Source organism: Oryctolagus cuniculus, chromosome 15 (genome assembly GCF_051225735.1).
Source record: "Oryctolagus cuniculus isolate XC-2025 breed Fujian yellow rabbit chromosome 15, ASM5122573v1, whole genome shotgun sequence".
NCBI lineage: Eukaryota > Metazoa > Chordata > Mammalia > Lagomorpha > Leporidae > Oryctolagus > Oryctolagus cuniculus.
In genome coordinates, this window is record NC_142881.1 from 25676925 (window position 1) to 25696376 (window position 19452).

The following is a 19452-nucleotide window of genomic DNA, read 5'->3' on the forward strand; positions in this document are numbered from 1 at the left end:
TTCTTGGTATTCTGCTATCACTTTATTTGCCTATTTCATATAATTCCTAATACCACATCCTAAAGCAGCTCATCGTTATTTCCATCATACAGATGAGATTAAGAACATGCCCAAATTCCTATAAGCTGTGCAACTGACTTCTGAACCCAAGCAATAAGACTTTAGTTCAAGTTCTTAGCTACTATCCTGCATATCCTTTCCTGGACAAATATTATACTATATATATATGTTCTTAGTTAGCCAATCATAACCTTTTCTGCACCCCACTCCTCTCAACCTCATTCTCTGTGAAGACCATCTCTTTTAGGTCCAACTGCCATCTTGAAAAAGACATCTCTGTGCTTGGTTAGAATTTCTAAGAGAATGTGCTTCCCCTCCCCCCATCTAGTGTGTCTCTTCTTGGTCCCATCACCTGTAACCAGGATTGTGCCTGGGTCACGGGAGCCAAAGTCCACCCACTGAGGGCTAGGTGTAGAGCTTTCGAGGAAGGAACCTCACCACGGCAAGCTCCCTGAACCTCTCCAATGCACTCTCCATTCCAGCTGCTCTTATTATTTCACCCTTGATTTTTGTAACAACCTTCAGAGTGACTGTATTGGCCATAATCTACATCTTTCACAAACCAGGCAGTGTTTCCCTACCAAATAGCTCTTTCTGGAGTCCATTTTCAACCTGCAGCTCAAGGATGGTGCTGCCTTGATTTCAAGCCTCCATAATCTGATCCTACTGCACCATTAGCATTATTTCCCTCTACTCCCCAGAATGAGTTTCTGATCTGGCCAGTCCTTTCTTCTCATCATTTCACAAACATGCCCTCTACCTTATTTCCTTGACACTATTCAACTCTGAATCTTGAAGTGCCCAGTTCAAGTTCCATCCCCTCGAGCAAGTTTTCCTCAACTGCAAAACCCCTCATCTACTCCCTCTCCCATTCACTGATAAATCTGAGGTCATTGGGTTGAACTTTCCTACCCAACTCTATCCTTTGCCTAAATGACCTTCCTAGCTTGCTCTGCCTTCCAGTCAAGTATCTGGAATGCTCTCAAGTAACTTTATTCTGGCCTGTATTGCCAGCTTCTCCTCATCCTACTTGAGCCTTTTACAATTTCTTAGCATTGCTGTGCTCTCTCCAAATTCTGCCAGCTGTAACGTTGAGTTTCCTTTGCCTGGGATGCCCTTCTAGAACTTCCTTTTGTACTTAGTGAACTTATTCTCCTTTGTGGAACCTTCCCAATCCCCAAACTTCAGGCAAAATTCAGTGTCCCTATCTGGGATTTCTTGGGAATCACTCTTTTCTCAGTTTGTACTGTTAAGGTGGCCCATGTTGCATAGACCTTTCCCACTGGTCATGAACTCTTTGGAGTCAGGACTTGCTTGTTCTTTGGATCCAAAGTCTGATTCCAGGTAACCCTCCAGAGTAAACTGGCACCTGTATGTGTTTGTTGAATGAGCCATAAGACAATGATTCTCCTTTCCAAATTCCTATTTTATGTATAAGATATTTTATACAATTTTAAAGTTAATCATATATAGTCTTGTGTTATCCACTATTTTCTTCCTACATACTAATTCTTATGATTTTCATGGTATATTATAGATGCTTTCAATATACATTTGTCAGCCTTCTATAATGTGGAAGGCAAAGTGAGATGCCTTAGAAGTTACAGTGATGACAAATATGTAGTTTCATAATTTCAATCCTCAGGGGGCTTAGGTTTTATTGAGGAGGATAAGCCAAAGAGACAAATCATTATAGCCTGGAAGATTAAGATTATTTTATTAAGAGGGACTCTGCTTCAAGAGATGCTATGGGGATTCAGGTGAGGGAAACATTCAGGTTAAGTCATTTGGAAGGTTGTATTGGAATTGACCCTAGAAGGAGAGGTTCACAGGCAAAGATGTTGGTAGATGGAATTTCTGCCAGTGGTATCTGCATAGATAAGAAGACATGAGGAAGGACAAGAAACAAGAAGTGGTCTAGTTTGGAGCATTGTTTGTCACAGAGAAGTAGTGGGAAATGAAAGGGTATCCTTACCTTTCATGTCCTGCTAAGACATGAGTGGGCAGACCTCAAAACTCCTGAGCAGAAATCTACTCTGATTAGAATTGCACATAGTTGGGATAATTTAGCTGCAACTCAGGACAAGGAAGTTCAAGAAGTGAGTGGCTGAGAGCAGCAAGCATCTGGACCAAAGATTCAAAAGAACCTGCGCTCTAGAGGCAGTTGGAGGAGAGGAGAGGACTGCTGGGAGGTGAACGTCTCTGAGGGAAGGAAAGGCGAATGCAGCCGGGGTGTGCGGTGCACAGGTGGACAGGCGGGGCCGCCTCAGCCTTCCTTTCACCTTGTAGTTTTTGTGGTTTCTCCATATAAACAGGTAGTAGATTTTTCTTATTTTTTCCCAAAGGCCAATATTTTTTAACAACAAATGTTCTGTAAGAACATTTATTGTTTGGACTGTGTTTCATATGCTGATGTATCAATTTACATACATCAAATGAACAGATCTTAAGTATACAACTTAATTATAACAGTACTGCTATGTTGTTTTTTCCCCCGGCCTCTTAAAACCCCTCATAATGCTTTGCTAAAATTCAAAATATATTTATTACATATTAAATATTTCCACATTGTTAGTTACATAGATGACACAGAACTTAAGAACAACTTGTGTGATTTCCACTAGTCAGCATGACTAAGCAACTTTTATTATTACTCACAGTTACATTGCACTTTTAATGATGTGTCACTGGCTTTACTTTGTTTTTCTTTTCCAAAAGACAGGAGAAATCTTATCAGTCCAGTCACCATGGTATATCAGAAGGAGGGCGTGTTTGCTTCTGGAATTGTAATGTATTTTTTTTCTTCAAAATTAATTACTTTCAAGGAAAAAACACAGTTTCCATTTGCTGTCATTTAATATTATGAGCTATATTTTGGGATGTCAGTTTCTGCCAGATTATAAATTAAAATGGCTTCCTCTTTAGATGCTATTATAAAATGTTTTATTATGAGCGTAGAAAATAAATGCAGAAGCAGAAGGAACAGTACAATGAACTGCAGTGTGCCCATCTTATTGCAAATAAACAAAAATGAAATTTATAATCTATTGCCCTCTCCTGATTTAAAAAAAAACACATAATATCTGTAACTCAATTCCATGCTTATTTTTGCACTTAATGTATTAGGTTGTCAAAGGTAAATCTGGAGACTTTTGTCTCAGCTTCAGTTTAAACTCTCACATGTGCCCAGTTAGCTGTTATGTGTCACATTATCATTGCTAATACTTACATTGGAATTAGTAGTCATAGCTTGTGTTTCCTTGGTGCTTACTTTGTACGAGGCACCAGGCTAAATGTTACTGCCTTATTGTTCTTCACCTTACCAACCTTACCAAGTAGAAACTGTTGACATCCTTCTTCTACAGATGAAGGAACCAAGTCTTACAAACTTCACTAGTGAGTAAGTAGAGGAGCTAGGTTTGGACCCAAAGGCTTCATTTCCAAAGGCTTTGTTGTCCTTTCTCAGAACATAAGATCTCAGTAAGCATGAAAAGGGTCAGAGCATGTGTTTGCCTTTCCATGCTGTCGTAATCACTGTAATCAATGGCAAGGTTTAGAATTGATCAATACTAAAATTTCAGGTCTAGTGATAGCTACCCTGAGTCCACTGTCAGATTTATCTGTTCCAGTGCCATAGATCACATCTGCAGGACCTGGAGGGTGGCTAGGCAATAGTATCAGGATGAGAAAGATGGTTCCACCCAAGAAAATCTATATGGAGGTCAGATACTGCACTCAGTTCACAGCCCCCTTCCTGCAACTTTGCAGTGAAATACCCTCTCCTCCCTCCTACATTGAGTGCTTTTGTGGCCTTTTGTGATTCTTATCCTCTTCAAGGCCACCTCATGTTAGCTTTAACCCTGAAGGAGTGGTTGCAGCATTTTCCCTGTTGAGGAATGGACAATGATGATGAGCTTGGGAAAGCACCTTGCATGTCCCCTCACCACCACCAGTTCCCAATCGTCAGACTCCAGCTAACTCACAGATGCCAACTTTTAGTTAAAATGGGGTCTGATCTAGAAAATGATAAATAAATTTGCCAAGAACCTCCTCATTGTTGTAAAAATAACTCATTGCTCTTGAAAATAGTTACATTAACCTAACCTTATGTACAACCAACTTGTTCTTAATTGATACCTTCCATGTTCTAGTATTGTGTGAGGAACTAAAAGAGGATACATGAAATAAAAGACACACTTCTGATCTTGGGTAATTTAGGCAGATAAGAAGTGACTGTAATCATAATTAAAGAACATACATTTAGGGCTAGTGTCTTTTGAACTAAGCAGACACATCATATGAACTCTGCCTCATTTGCTTTACTTTCTGTATAGTGAAGAATTTGGTGGAAGATATCACTGTCCACTCTGCCTGTCAAAAAAAAAAAAATGGTGGAAGATAGATACTAGAGAAGCTCAAATATAATTGAATAATGTGCCACAGTATAGATAAAAATGAAAATTGACCAGGGAATTTGGTTAAAAATTGCCTACATAAAGATGATAAGATTGCATTCTACATTACCAAGACATAGGTGATGATTCCAAATACATGTAGATGGTAACCTATAAGCCTTAGCTTGTCTGATGAGAAAAGTATATTATGCATTGACTGAGATGGATTTCCTGCATGTATCTCATTGTTTTTGCTCTCTAGGATGGTTTTATATATTCATATATTATTAAAGATTTAAATTACAAAATAGAGGATTTTCTTGAGATTGAAGAGCCTGTGGAACATTTGATGTTTTCTCCTAGTTACAAAATGTTGCTGATTCAAACAGATAAGGTATGTTAGATGGTGGTTTCTTGATATGCAGTTTTCAGATAACATTATTATCTTCATTACATGAGTGGAATGAAGGACCAAGTGTGCGGCGTTGCACTCCTATGCTAGTCAGGACTGTTGTAAGTGAAAACATGCCTAATTTAAAAGGCCTAAATAAGAAAGAGATGGATGTTGGTTTTTGTGCATGTAACTGAAGCACAAGGCTATGGACCAGAATCCACAGGCTCCAACGAGGCTTCCGTGGTTTGTCCTCCTGCTTCTGTTTCCTCTCTGCTGCCGCCGTTTCCATGTACATTCTCCCCGGTGGTGTTGAGAGCCTCCTGCAGCTCCAGCTTATACTTCTATCCTGTTGGTGGTCCTGCTGGAAAACCATCAGCTGGGAAAAAAAATGTCCTGGAATCTAGATTTATTGGGTAAACTTGGGCCACCTATCTGCTCCTGGATCATTCACTATGGCCAGAGGAATTCTACACTCTGGTTGGCCAGGCCTAAGGCATATCCCTATCCTTGGACCCTGGGTGGAGTCAACCAACCAAAATGGGACTGAGACTGGGGACATGGGTGGTTCTCTAAGGGAAATACATGTTCTATGAGAGAAGGAGGAAGGGGAATCAGTGCAGGGTGAAAGCAAAACCCTACCTCAATTATGCTTCTAGGAAGACTCCTAGATAATAGAATAATCCTCAAAGGTCAGGATTAGCAGCTGTTTTATATTGTTAGGCAATAATTTCAGATGGATTACAAAGTTTAATGATGTTCTGACTAAGAGAAACTTAAATTGAAATATGGAATGCATTCACTTTCTGGAAGCTACCAGAAATTAAAACAGCTGTTTTGTGATTTAATAAATATATGACAGACCTTAGATGTCTATGGGCAACAGGAAAATTTTTAAACTTTCATAATAGAAATGAAAGAGACCAAATCTAACTGCTAAAAAAAGAAAAGTACACTACAAAGTACAAATTAAATGGACATCTCTGACAGAAGATTGGACACAGCCAATCCTAGTGAATGGGAAGATAGAAATTGTCATTCAAAAAGTAGCCTAGAGAAGCAAAAGGGAGAGGCATGACTAATACAGCAAAAAGATGCAATACATGCTTCATTAGAATTCCAGCGAAGAGAGAAAGTAAGGCAGAGGCAGCACTCAAAGAGATACTAATTGGGGTCTGGCGCTATGGTGTAGCTGGTAAAGCCACCGCCTGTAGTGCCAGCATCTCATATGGTCCTGGCTGCTCCACTTCCAATCCAGCTCTCTGATGTGGCCTGGGAAAACAGTAGAAGATGGCCCAAGTCCTTAAGACCCTGCACCTACGTGGGAGACCTGGAGGAAGCTCCTGGCTCCTGGCTTCAGATCGGTGCAGCTCTGGCCCTTACAGCCATCGAGGGAATGAACCACTGGATGGAAGACCATTTAAAAAAAATCAATCCAAGACAGAGAAAATGAGCTACAAAACAAATGAGATAAATAGAAATCCTAAATTAAAATATGTTTTAACTTATATTAGTAATTGTAATAAAAGTAAAACCAGATAAATGATCTAATTAATAGTCAAAGGTTGCCAGACTGTATTTTTTTTTAATCTGTGTGCTACAAGGGACATATCTAAAACATAAAAGTGTAATAAGACTGAAAGTAAAAAGAGAAAAAAGATGTATAATGCAGACATTAGCCAGAAGAAAACAGCAGAGATACAATGATATTAGACAAAATAGACTTTAAGGTGAAAATCATTATTTCAGAACAATTAAATTCATCAGGAATATTAAACACTTAAAATATATATGTACCTAATAACATAGCCATGAATATCTAAAAGCACTAAAGAATGACAAGGAGAAACATAATAGTGGGACATTTTAATATACTTCTCTCCATTTATTATAGAATAAAGGATGTATGATCCACAAAGCAGCCAAAGTGAACAAAACACTTTTCTGTGTTACTTGGCGCCCTCTAGTGACATCCCGCCTCATTTCAAGTAAAAGCCAAAATCCCTACCGTGTTTTAGAAGGCCCTTCATGGTGTGAACTCGCCCCCCTCCTCAGCTGGCCATATGGCTCACTCTCCTTGACAACTCTTCTGTCCTGCTTCAGCCACACGGACCCCGTGCTGTTTCTCGCTCAGCGTCTTTGTGTTCTGACTCTCCACCTCCACTCTTCCCAAAGAATCCCCATGGGTCCTGTGCTCCTTTCCTCCAAGTCTTTGCTCTGAAGTTACCTCCTCACTGAAGACTTTCTTGGAGACTTGGCTAAAATTTCACCCGCTCATTTTGCCACATAATATATTCCTTCCCTGCGTATTTGTTGTGTTTTTGGAAGTGTTATTTGTCTTCTGAATACCCCAGTAGAACGTAGGTGCCGGGAGGGCTGGGAGTTTTTGTCTGTTGTGTCCTGTGTTGTAGCCCCAGCCTGCAGACCGGGGACTGGCACAGCAAATCCACTCAATATTTGTTGAAGGAATAAATATAAGATAAAATTAGTGAATATCTGTCCAATTTTGAACTCTGCAGACTTAAAATTTTACATAAATAAGAACAAAAATATCCCTATGTAACTCGAGTAAACTTGAAGAACTTGTGGTCAGTTGAAAATAGACTTCTTGTTGCTGGTTTAATAATCATATTATCACATTATATTAGATACTTGGCAGAGATGCCTAAATTACAGAATCCTTTTTTTTAGAAGTAAATTTGGGTGCTGAGAATGATAAGTCCAAAAATGACAGCTTCAGTCACTCCGCCACAATTTCTACAAAGGCTTAAGTTTTTAATTGGCATCCTCCATTGCCTTTAAAAAGGTGGTAGGATTTAATATAGTAGGCATTTAACAAATACTTATTAACCCAGTATAATGCAACAATTATAATATGTTTCTTCTCTTTTCCTTTTTATAAAAAATGTATTTACCAGGGATCTGTTTATATCTACACTTTTGGTGAGGAGCCAAACCTAGATAAAGTACTAGATGCTTGTGATGGAAAATTTCAGGCAGTGGACTTCATTACACCTGGAACCAAGCACTTCATGGTAAGGAATATTCTTTTGTGTCATAGTAGGATGTAAAAGCATGATGTTTCAAGATTTAAATTCTTGGGATAGGCTTTGTGATGCAGTGGATTAAGCTGTTGCCTGGGACATCCACATCCCATATTGGAGTGCTGATTCAAGTCCCAGCTGCTCCACTTCTAATCCAGCTTCCTACTAATGCATCCTGAGAGACAATGGATGATGGCTCAAGTTCTTGGGCCCCTGCCACCCATGTGAGGCAATAGAAATTCTGGCTCCTGGCTTTAGCCTAGCCCAGCTCTGACTGTTGCAGGCATTTGGGAAGTGAATCAGGGATAGAAGATCAATCTCTTTCTCCTTCTCTCTCCCTCCCCCCATCCTCTCTCCCTCCTTCTCTCCCTCCCTCTCTCTCTCCTCCCTTCACTCTCTCCCCCTTTCTGTGTGAGTGTGTGTTTGTGCATCGTGTGTATGTTTCTTTGTATTTCAAGTAGAATAGTAGAATACAGTAAATAAATATTTCAATCCTAACCCACATATAATTTGGTTACTTGGAAGTTCATATGCAAATCTATACAAGTAGGAGACAGAGGGTATGCCAATAATCTCCATCATCAAAACTAGTCCCCAGCTAGAATGGTACCATCATGTTGTGGCTTCATAATATTGTCCTTGGGAAGTGGCCAAAGTGATGGAGATCTTAGGAACCATCCCTTTTGTATTCACCACCCAAGCTTTGCAAGCAGGTCTTCAAACGTGTTCATTAGTACAAGTCATCATGCTCCGTTAACAATTAGCATTGTACTTCACTTCAGAGTGGTACAGTAGCACCGCCTAAGATCGAAAATGACTAGTTGTCTCACACAAAACATGAATTCAATATATTAGAAAACAGTTCCCTCTTCATTTAGAAGCTGTGTCCTTCTTTTCAGGAAATTCACACTTCACCTTTTGTTGACCTCAATAAACATATTTCAATTTTATACAGTTTATCAAAAGTTCCATTATGATTTTGGGAGTTCTAGCAAATAAAAACATGGGCAGGCTACAGAATAGTGACATGTAAAGTTTCTTCCAATCTGGAGGTTTGATTTCGTGATTTTCCTTCCAGATGCTCTCTGGTAAGGATAATGTCTGTTCTCAGGGTTGTTTCAATCTGAAACTCTATATAAGATTTTCATGTTTAGGAATTGGAAACTGGACCTATTTTTTTCATCTTACCTGCATCTTAGTGTTCAAGAAACAACTTAAATTGAACACGATTGTACTTTTGGTTTTCAGTATCCCATGTAAGAGGAGCTCGAAAATCGTCACTCCTATCCTCACAGGGAGAAGGCTAAACAGACCTGAAAATCAATAGATCTTAGATTTCTCAGGGAATTGAGGTCACAGGGCAAACCACTGCCTCCAAAATTGTTCCCCCTAACCAGAGAGAGAGAGAGAGAGAGAGAGAGAGTGAGAGAGAGAGAGAGGCATGTGTAGAGGCTCACAGCTCACCAGAATGGAAGCCCAGAAGTAGAAACTCCCACTAGAGTCAACATCATGGATTTTACAACTGAAGACATTATACATCTCAAGCCTTATTTAAAAAGTCTCTAGAGAAACCCAGAGACAACAAGAGGCAGAAACGAGCATACTAGAGGAAATTTTACCTCTGATACCTGTAGCTTCAGCATATAGTAGAGACAGCTTAACTTCGACTAGAGAAGTATGAAACATCATACGAAAGCCTATTTACCTGTTACTTTTTCTTATGTCATCACGCCCAGCTTTCAACAAGAGTCTCTGGGGGGCAAGTGTGTGTCCCATGCCCCACATCAGATTGCATGGGTTTGTTACCAGACTCTGTCCCCTGGCTCTAGCTTCCTGATAATGCAGACCCTAGGAGGCAGCAGTTATGGCATAAGTGATTGGGTTCTTGTCACACATGTAGGAGACTTATTTTTTTAAAAAAGATTTTATTTATTTAGTTGACAGGTAGAGTTACAGACAGAAAGACAGAGAGAAAGGTCTTCCTTCCATTGGTTCACTCCCCAAATGGCCGCATCTGCTGGCACTGCGCCGATCCGAAGCCAGGAGCCAGGTGCTTCTTCCTGGTCTTCCACGTGGGTGCAGGGGCCCAAGCACTTGGGCCTTCTTCTACTGCTATCCCAGGCCATAGCAGAGAGCTGGACTGGAAGAGGAGCAACGGGGACTAGAACCAGTGCCCATATGGGATGCCAATGCCGCAGGCGAAGGATTAACCCAGTGCACCATGGCGCCGGCCCCATGGGAGACATTATTGAGTTCCCTGCTCCTAGCTTTAGCCCCAGGCCCAGAGCCGTTGCAGACATTTGGGAGCTAGTTCTCATTCTCTCTTTTTCTCTCCCTTTCTCAAATAAATAAATATTTTAAAAAGTTGCAAGGCATACTAAAAGGCCAAGCATATATTAAGAGACAGAATCCAACAAAATTTAAATGTAAGAGAAATGTTAGAATTATCAGAACAGGAATTTAAAACAGCTATGAGAAATATGCTAATTGCTATTTCTGGAAAAGTAAATACTATGCAAGAATAAGTGGGAAATGTAAGCAGAGATGTGGAAACTCTAAGAATTACTAGGAAATTCTAGAAATAAATGATACCATAGAGAAGTGATTACCTTTAATATCCTCATCAGTAAACTGAACATGGCTGAGGAAAGAATCAATGAGCTTGAAAAAAATACCAATAGAAACTTCCTAAACTGAAATGCCAAGAGAAAAAAGAATGAACAAGACAGAAGATCCAAGAATCACAGGACACTTACAAAAGGCATACTTGAAGTAAGAATATCAGAAGGAGAAAAAAAGGGGGCGGGAAAGAATAGAGGAAATGTATGTAGAAATGATGATGAGGATTTTCCAAAATTAATGGCCGATACCAAACCACACATCAAGGAAGCTCAGAAACTACTTAGCAGAGTAAATTATTTAAAATAATATTTTTGGCTGGTGCCGCGGCTCACTAGACTAATCCTCCACCTGCAGTGCTGGCACACCGGGTTCTAGTCCCGGTTGGGGCGCCGGATTCTGTGCACTGGCCGCAGAGCGCCGGCCGCAGCGGCCATTGAAGGGTGAACCAACGGCAAAAGGAAGACCTTTCTCTCGGTCTCTCTCTCTCACTGTCCACTCTGCCTGTCAAAAAAAAAAAAAAAAAAAAAGGAAATTTATGGGATTTCAAGCTTATGTTAAAACAGAAGGAAGATCTAAAACCAATAATCTGAGTTCCCACCTTAGGAAACTAGAAAAAGGAGATCAACTTAAGTCAAGAGTAATCGAAAGAAAATAAATAGTGCAAATTAGAGCAAACATCAATAAAATTGCAAATAGGAAATCAATATGGAAAAAACAAACCAAAAGCAGATTCTTTAAAAAAGATCAATAAAATTGATAAATCTCTAGTCAGACTGATTAAGAACAGCAGAGAAGATGGCAAATGTCCATTTTCAGAAATTAAAGAGGGTTCATTATTACTGACCGCATGGATATTAAGTGGATAATAAAGGAATATTATGAACAATTTTGGGGCCTCAAATTTGATACCCTAGATGAAATAGGCTGAAGCCTTGCAAGACATCTGCCAAAACTCACATGAGGAGAAACAGATAGTCTGAGTGGGTCTATATCATAGAAATTCAATCAATAATTAAGAACATGTCAAAACAGCATAGGCCCAGATGAGTGAGTTCACTGGTAAAATCTGCTGAACATTTACAGATGAATAATATCATTTCTTTATAATCTCTTCCAGAAAATGAAAGCAGATGAAGTACCTTCTAATTCATTCTTTGAGGCCAGCATTCCCCTAATATCAAAATCACACAAAATATTACAAGAAAAGGAAACTACAGATCAATACCCTCAACAGAATATTAGCAAATCGAATCTAACTATATAAAAAGCATTATTATACACCACAATGAAGTGTGATTTATTCCAGGTTCACATGGCTGATTCAACAAATTGAAAATCAGTTAATGTAGCCCATCACATTAATAGGCTAAAGAAGAAAAATTATAGTCTCATATTAGTGGGTGCAGAAAAACAATTCATGAAATCCAATACTCTCAGAAAATGAGGAACAGACAGTGAATTTCAATGATAAAGAATATCTACAAAAACCTTCCATCTAGCATCAAATTTAATGATGCCTCTTCCTACTCAACATCACATTAAAAGTCTAGGTTTACATTTATTTTGGTGCAAAAAAATTGTGACCTCTATGCATAGTTTTCTCATAATGTGTATTTTCCGTAAATTTTTGCAAATCCCTCATAAATGGGTAGAGATTGCATGAACATGGACAGCAAGATCCAATACTGTGAAGATTAACAGTTGTCCCAACTTTATGTACAGATTCAACATAATTCAAATTAAAGTCTCAGCAAGCTATTTTGTTGACTGATTCTAAAGTTTATATAGAAAGGCAAAAGACCCAGAATAGTCAATACAGGATTCAAAATCAGAAAATTAACAATACAACAATTAACTTTACAACAATATAAAACTATAGTATCAATCAGGGTGATATTGGTAAAATAAAACATAGATTAATCGTTGAAACAGAATAGAGTCCAGAAACAGACCCACATTTAATTTTTTTAATTAATTAATTTATTTGAAAGAGTTACAGAGAGGCAGAGAGAGAGAGGTCTTCTATCTGATGGTTCACTCCCCAATTGGCCGCAACGGCCGGAGCTAAGCCAATCCAAAGCCAGGAGCCAGGAACTTCTTCTGGGTCTCCCACGCAGGTGCAGGGGCCCAAGACTTGGGCCATCTTCTACTGCTTTCCCATGCCACAGCAGAGAGCTGGATGGGAAGTAGAGCAGCCAGGACTTGAACTGCTGCCCATTTGAGATGGTGGCAATGCAGGCGGCAGCTTTGTCTGCTATGCCACAGTGCCGGCCCAGGACACACATTAAATTTACTCAGCCTATCTTCTAACAAACAAACAAAGACAATTTGATGAAGAAAAGGCAGCTTTTTCAACAAATCGTACTGGGACAAATGGGCATCTACATTAAAAAAAAATCCAGACCCAGAATATTACATCTTTCATAAAAATTCATTCAACCTAAATGTAAAATGCAAACTATAAAACTCATAGAAGTTACATAGAAAAAAAAAATCTAAGTGGCCTTGGACTTGGTGATAACTTTTTGATATAACAGTAAATCACATTTTTTAAAGATTTATTTATTTATTTGAAAGTCAGAGTTACACAGAGAGAGAAGAGGCAAAGAGAAAGAGAGAGAGAGAGAGAGAGAGAGGGAGGTCTTCCATCCAATGATTCACTCCCCAGTTGGCCACAACAGCTGGAGCTGACTGATCCGAAGCCAGGAGCCAGGAGCTTCTTTCAGGTCTCCCACACAGGTGCTGGGCCCAAGGACTTGGGCCATCATCTACTGCTTTCCCAGGCCATAGCAGAGAGCTGGATTGGAAGTGGAGCAGCCGGGACTAGAACTGGCACCCATATGGATGCCAGTGCTTCAGGCCAGGGTGTTAACCTTCTGTGCCACAGCACCAGCCCCTAAATCACATTTTATGAAAGAAAAATTGGTGTTATATTATTAAATTAAAAACTCTGGAAGACAATGTCAAGAGAATGAAAAGACATCACAAATTTGGAGGAAAATCTTTGTCAAACATAAAAAAATCCAACGTATACAATGAACTCTAAAAACTCAATAATATGAACATGAGCAAACCTATTTTTAAAATTGGACCAACAAAATCTGAGTAGTCCCATTACCCAAGAAGACATACAGATGACAAATAAACATACTAAAAAATGTACAGATCATTTTTCATTAGGGAATTGCAACTTAAAACAACATTGAGATGCCACCACCACCACTTAGTATATTTAAAATCCAAAATACTGGCAATACTAAATGCTGGGGTATAGCAACAGAAGCACTCATTCATTGCTGGTGGGAGGGAAAAATAGTATGGCCATTTTGGAACAGAATTTGGCAGTTTCTTACAAAACTAAACATACCCTCAACCATATGACCTAACAATTAAATTCATTTGTATTTACCCAAATGAGCTGAAAACAAATGCCCACACAAAAATACTGCACATGAACATTCGTAGTGGCTTTCTTCACAATTGCCCAAACTTAGATATAACCAGATGTCATTCCTTCAATAGTTAATGGATAAACAAACTGTGGTACATTCATACAATGGAATATAATTAGTGATGAAAATAAATAAGCTAATAACTCACCTAATGTCATGGAGACTTAAACATACATTGCCAAGGAAAAGAAGCCAGCCGCACGAGGCCACATACTGTATGATGCCAACTATATGACATTCTGGAAAAGGCAAAGCTAAAGATACTAAAAACATCATGCCTGCCAGGCAGGGAGGGAGTGATGAACAGGTGGAGCCCGGGATTTTTAGGGCAGTAGAAATATTCTGTCTGAAACCATGATGGTGGACATATGTCCATATACATTTGCCAATACTACAGAAGGAACAATACAACGAGCAAAACCTAATGTGAACTATGGAGTACAGTCAATAATAATTTATCAATATTGGTCATCCATTGTAACAACTGTACCATACTTTTTAAAAAAGATTTATTTATTTATTTATTTGAAAGTCAGAGTTGCACAAAGAGAGAAGGAGAGGCAGAGAGAGAGAGAGAGGTCTTTCATCCACTGATTCACTCCCCAATTGGCTGCAGCGGCCAGAGCTGCACAGATCTGAAGCCAGGAGCCTGGAGCTTCTCCTGAGTCTCCCAAGCAGGTACAGGGGTTCAAGGTCTTGGGCCATCTTCTACTGCTTTTCCAGGCCATAGCAGAGAGCTGGATCTGAAGTAGAGCAGCCAGGACTCCGACGGGCACCCATATGGGATGCCAGCACTGCAGGCAGTGGCTTTATTTGCTACACCACAGAGCCAGCCCCCAACTGTACCATACTAATACAAGGTGTTAGCAATAGGGGAATTGTACCTGCAAAGGGGAAGGGATGAAGGAACTTTGGACTTTTTGCTCAAGTCTTTTATAATCCTCAAATTGCTCTAAAAATAAACCTTTTCATTTTAAAAAGAACACTGTATGATTTCCTATTCATAGACTTATTCACTGGAAACCAATCCCATTGAACTTCAAGTGACTTTTAAATGTTACAAGGAAAAATTTTTGTTCCACTGTTCTTATCAGTTACTATGTTACTTTGATTGTATTAAGATAATAGTTGCTTGTTCAGAAAAGAAGTATTGATTTTGAAATCATAAAATGCTTATAAGTCATGTAAGTTAAATGAAATTCCATACCAGCTCATCATACTTACTACAAGGGGTGTAGAACATGCTTCTGTAGAAGAGTCATATTTCCCATCCAGAGCCTTGTTTTTCTTTTGCTTACAGACACTTACACATTCCGGGGAAGTCTGTGTTTGGTGGATGGAGGAGTGTGCCTGTGCAAGCAGGATTTATCTGAATAACCCAGTAAGTGTTCCTGACAAGTGGAGTTGTTTTTAAGATGTAGAATTCTTAAGCCAGCATACCTTTTCGTATTCGCCTGTCAGTAGTGTGGAGACGCTGGCTACAAGAGCCTTGTTGCATTTTTGCGATTCTGAAGCACATGGCACAGCCCACAGAGTGCGGTGTGATGTGCTGTACTGGTGTAGCGGCACAGGTAAGTTTTCCAGTGGTGGCAGTTATTTCCAAAATCCTGGTGGGCCGATCTCACTTGTGCTGCAAGGTCACTGTGGATGCTGCGGCTCTCTTGTACACAGGCTCTCCAGAAACCAGGCCGGTGGAGGCTTCACCAGCCAGCAGCTCCTCAGAGCCTTGACAGTGGAGGCAGGCGAGCATGCTCCAGGGCCTTTTGTTGTCATCCTTGTTGCTGCTACCAATAAGTTGAAAGAACAGTTTTGTACATTTGCTCAGAAATAAAATGCCCCCTTGGCTACAGCTGGTGAAATAGCCCTACTTTGCAAAGAGATCAGTCAGAAATAGAAGAAAAACACCACTCTCACCAGCTTAAGCCAGAAATTAAAAAGTAGGGGTTATTGGCTTCTTCAGCTATCAGGTACAAAACTTGTCTAGCCTTGTGTGTGCCTCAGAGAGCAGCTCCAATGATACGACAAAAACCTTGCTTTTCTCTGTTCAGACTTAAACCTTTTGCTTCATCTTAGGCCTCATTTTTTGGGTGCCACAGAGGCCAGCCTCACATCACACTGTCAGGGAAGAACCTTTCTACAGTAGGGAGGAGGAATTAAAAAAAAGTTTCTTCTTTCCTGAGGGCATGGTAAATGTCTTTTTTTTTTTTTTTTTTTTTTTTTTTTTTTTTGGCCAGGCAGAGTTAGACAGTGAGAGAGAGAGACAGAGAGAGCATTATAGACAGTGAGAGAGAGACAGAGAGAGAGGTCTTCTTTCCATGTAAATGTCTTCTAATGGCCTGACAATACCCCTGAGCTAATCACTTCTGACAGAGGTTGAGATGAGCTAATTGGTCAAGCTCAGGGCTGGAAATGAGAGTCACTTCCAATCCACTGAGCCTTGAAAGTAGGGGAGGTGTGGTTTCTCAGTGCATATTCAGGAATTTCCAGAACAAGAGTGTGTGGGTGCTGGGCAGCAAACCACAACTGCCCACAACACCCATCACAATGCAATGCCGTTATTTCTGCCACATTCACGGTGCAGAAAACACAAACAATGTAAAACAAGCAGGACTTACCTCATTCCTCTTTGCCCAGGAGCAATGTGGGCACATTCAGAAGACCCCCACAAACCTTCACTGAGCTCCAGGCCAGGCCTGGTGGTATACCTATGAGGTTCAGGCTGCACTGAGCAGAGACACTGGTCTTTCCTTACTGGAGGCAGATCCAGCAAAGCTAAGGCTAGAACTACCTGCCTGTGTCTGGGACTGTGTTCCCTTCAAGCCTTTTAGGCAGTGGTTTCAGGAAACCCGGCCCACCACAATAATAACAAGGCACCTGGACACTAGCAGTTTCCCTTAGGGGCACCTGTGAAGGAACGTAAGGCCCACCTGGCTGTTGCTGTACATTGTTGGACCAATCCACTGTTGCTCTGGAAGGCAGAGATTGTTTTGATAACATAGATAAATAGATACATGCACACGTGCACGCTTACACACACACACACACACACACACACAGAACTCCCAGGAAGGCTTTCAGTTTAAAAATAGCAATAATAAACACTCACTCAAATTGGGAGTGATTCTAATAATTCTAATAAGGCAAGACACCCAACTGCTCATCTGAATTTAGTCGTAGGATCCCAGCTACTCAAAATAATAATCTCTTAATTATTTTCTATATGTAACATTTCATGATTTCATTCCAAACAGTCTACAAAGTGTAATTATAAAGGAATAAATCTGATTCCTTAAGTATTGTGAAAGTCACTTGTTTCTCTTCAACATTATGTTCTGTATAAATAGTTGTGAGATAAGCAGTAATCTGTTATGCAGTTCTTTGGTCACTGCGTACGTGGCCCAGTGATAGAATTATTTTATTTAATCATCTTTGGTCATGCCAGCATCCCAGGAGCCACCATTATTCAGTAGATAAGTGCTGATTTAAAACATCATTAACTTTCTAAAAGATGTCCAAAAGATGCTAGTAATGTGTTTTAAACTTCTTATTTTATTTTTCATTGTTGACCTAATTCCATAACCATTAGATAGATTATTGGCATAATGATTGCATCATCATTTAAAAGTAAACAATGAATCCATGGTTTAAAGTTCAAGAAATTAATCTTAAAAAAAAATTGAAGGAATTATTTTTCTGTTATTCTAATTTTAGGGTAAAAGAGTCAGATACATAGGTTCCTATGACTGCGGATGCAGTTGATTTGCTCAGGAATGTGTGGTTTATAGTTTGGACACCACACCATGCTTGCGCCTCTTCCCCTTCTGCAAGCTTTCCAAATAAATTGTAGAATTCTTATGTGCAGGAGAGCAGGCTTCATTCTCTCGGGGCGTTATTTTGAACAGACAACAACTCTGGCTTGCTCTCCTTCCTCGCTCTCTGCTGCTGTGGGGACCGTGGATGGCAGTGTCCACTTCCTCGACGTCCATGATGTAGAATCCCCCAAAGCAATTCACAAGGCCTTCCTCTCAGAGTCTTCCATATCTCATCTCACGTAAGTACCTCCTGTTGGGGATTCCAGCGAAGTCATTTCTTTTAAGTTTTACCTATTTTCATTTGTTTTGATCAAACATTTTCACAGTTATAAAATAAAATATATAAAAATATATGAAATAAAAATAAAAATAAAAATTTCTCCTACCCCCAGTTCTGTCCCTGAAGACAAATTCTTGAGTCTTTTTCCAATGACATTTAATTCATAAATAAGCGAAAAGGTAAGAGCTTCCTTTTGTTTATGCAGATAACTAGCAAGAACTCAGGAGTATGCCAGGCACTCCTATTGTATTAACTTCATGAGGTAGACACTGCTATTGTCACCACTGGACAGGTCATGAAGATGAGGCACCAAGGTCAGACAGCCTCTCAGCCTTACACAGTGAGTGGCACATGTCAGGCAGCTGGGCTCCAGACACACTGCCTTTGCTGTCAGAGGGAGCAAACTAGATGCAGTGTTCTGCTCCCCATTTTTCTTTTCACTTCTTGGTATATTTTGGAGAATGTTCTTCACAGCTGGGTAGCATTCTGTTATACAAATAGACCATTGTCTCTTAAAAACAGTATATCCGTGGACATTTAGATTATCTTAAATCTTTTGAGGCAACCTTTTTAAGAAGACAGTATAGAGACCTTGGATTTGAACTTTTGTGTTATGCATTTTACAGCTTATCATGAAGGTGTTAATAAGAACTGACATTTGTGCCCTGTTTTGCATTTGGAGGTGCACTGTGGCTCACTGGCAGTGGTCTTGAAACACCACTAGGACAGGTGCTCTGCTAGTCCCTATTAGATAAATGAGGGACCAGGGTCAGCTAAGTGAAAATAAGTCTTTGCCTGAGCTGCACATCTGGCACATGGAGGAGCTGGGTTTCTGCCTTTGCAGCTTCTTCTGCCGAGCTCTGTGGCTTCCAGCTCAAGAGGTGGGAGGGGGGCTAGGGCCTCCCTTAATCTACTTTCTGCTCTTCATTAATTGTCCTTCTCAGATTCTTTTCCTTTATTCCAATATGCTGTCCTTGCGTTTTCTAATTTGATGAACTTGTAGAGATGTCTGACTATGTTCTTCTTCCTCCTGCCAGGCACCAGGCACAGGGCACTGAAATGTCACCCTCATCATTAAGTTAAGAATTGCTTATTTCCACTTGAAACACCAAGAAGGCTCTATTGACAGTTTCTTCACTTATGGTGAAACAGTTGCCTATCTTTAATGAGTCTTGTTGACTATGTACTGAAAAGTTTCAATTTAGAAATGGCCTTGGCCTAGAGTATAATGATTACACCTGCATGTAAACATTATTACACAATATTACCTGTGTGCAATTACTTGGCTTGTACAAGGCCAGAGAGTATTAAAAATTACACATCACAAGAATGATTGGTTTTGCGCATATTTCCATGTTCAGCCAATGAATTTGTTTACCATCTAATTGGTGGAACAA

At 39.9% G+C, this 19452-nt stretch overlaps 1 protein-coding gene across 9 annotated transcripts in view; it reads left to right on the plus strand.

Annotated features, from left to right (window-relative positions):
• CFAP43 (cilia and flagella associated protein 43) overlaps window positions 1-19452 on the plus strand; it is a 128501-nt gene that overhangs the window by 49799 nt on the left and 59250 nt on the right. For 7 of the 9 annotated variants that reach the window (XM_089314343.1, XM_070057270.2, XM_089314348.1 and 4 more), the window contains 5 exons: window positions 2779-2846; window positions 4717-4848; window positions 7764-7880; window positions 15264-15344; window positions 17866-18014. In XM_089314343.1, coding sequence (XP_089170469.1) covers window positions 2779-2846; window positions 4717-4848; window positions 7764-7880; window positions 15264-15344; window positions 17866-18014 — 547 coding nt within the window. The remainder of the gene's footprint in view (window positions 1-2778; window positions 2847-4716; window positions 4849-7763; window positions 7881-15263; window positions 15345-17865; window positions 18015-19452) is intronic. The other 2 variants (XM_089314347.1, XM_089314346.1) reach the window with 1 other exon arrangement.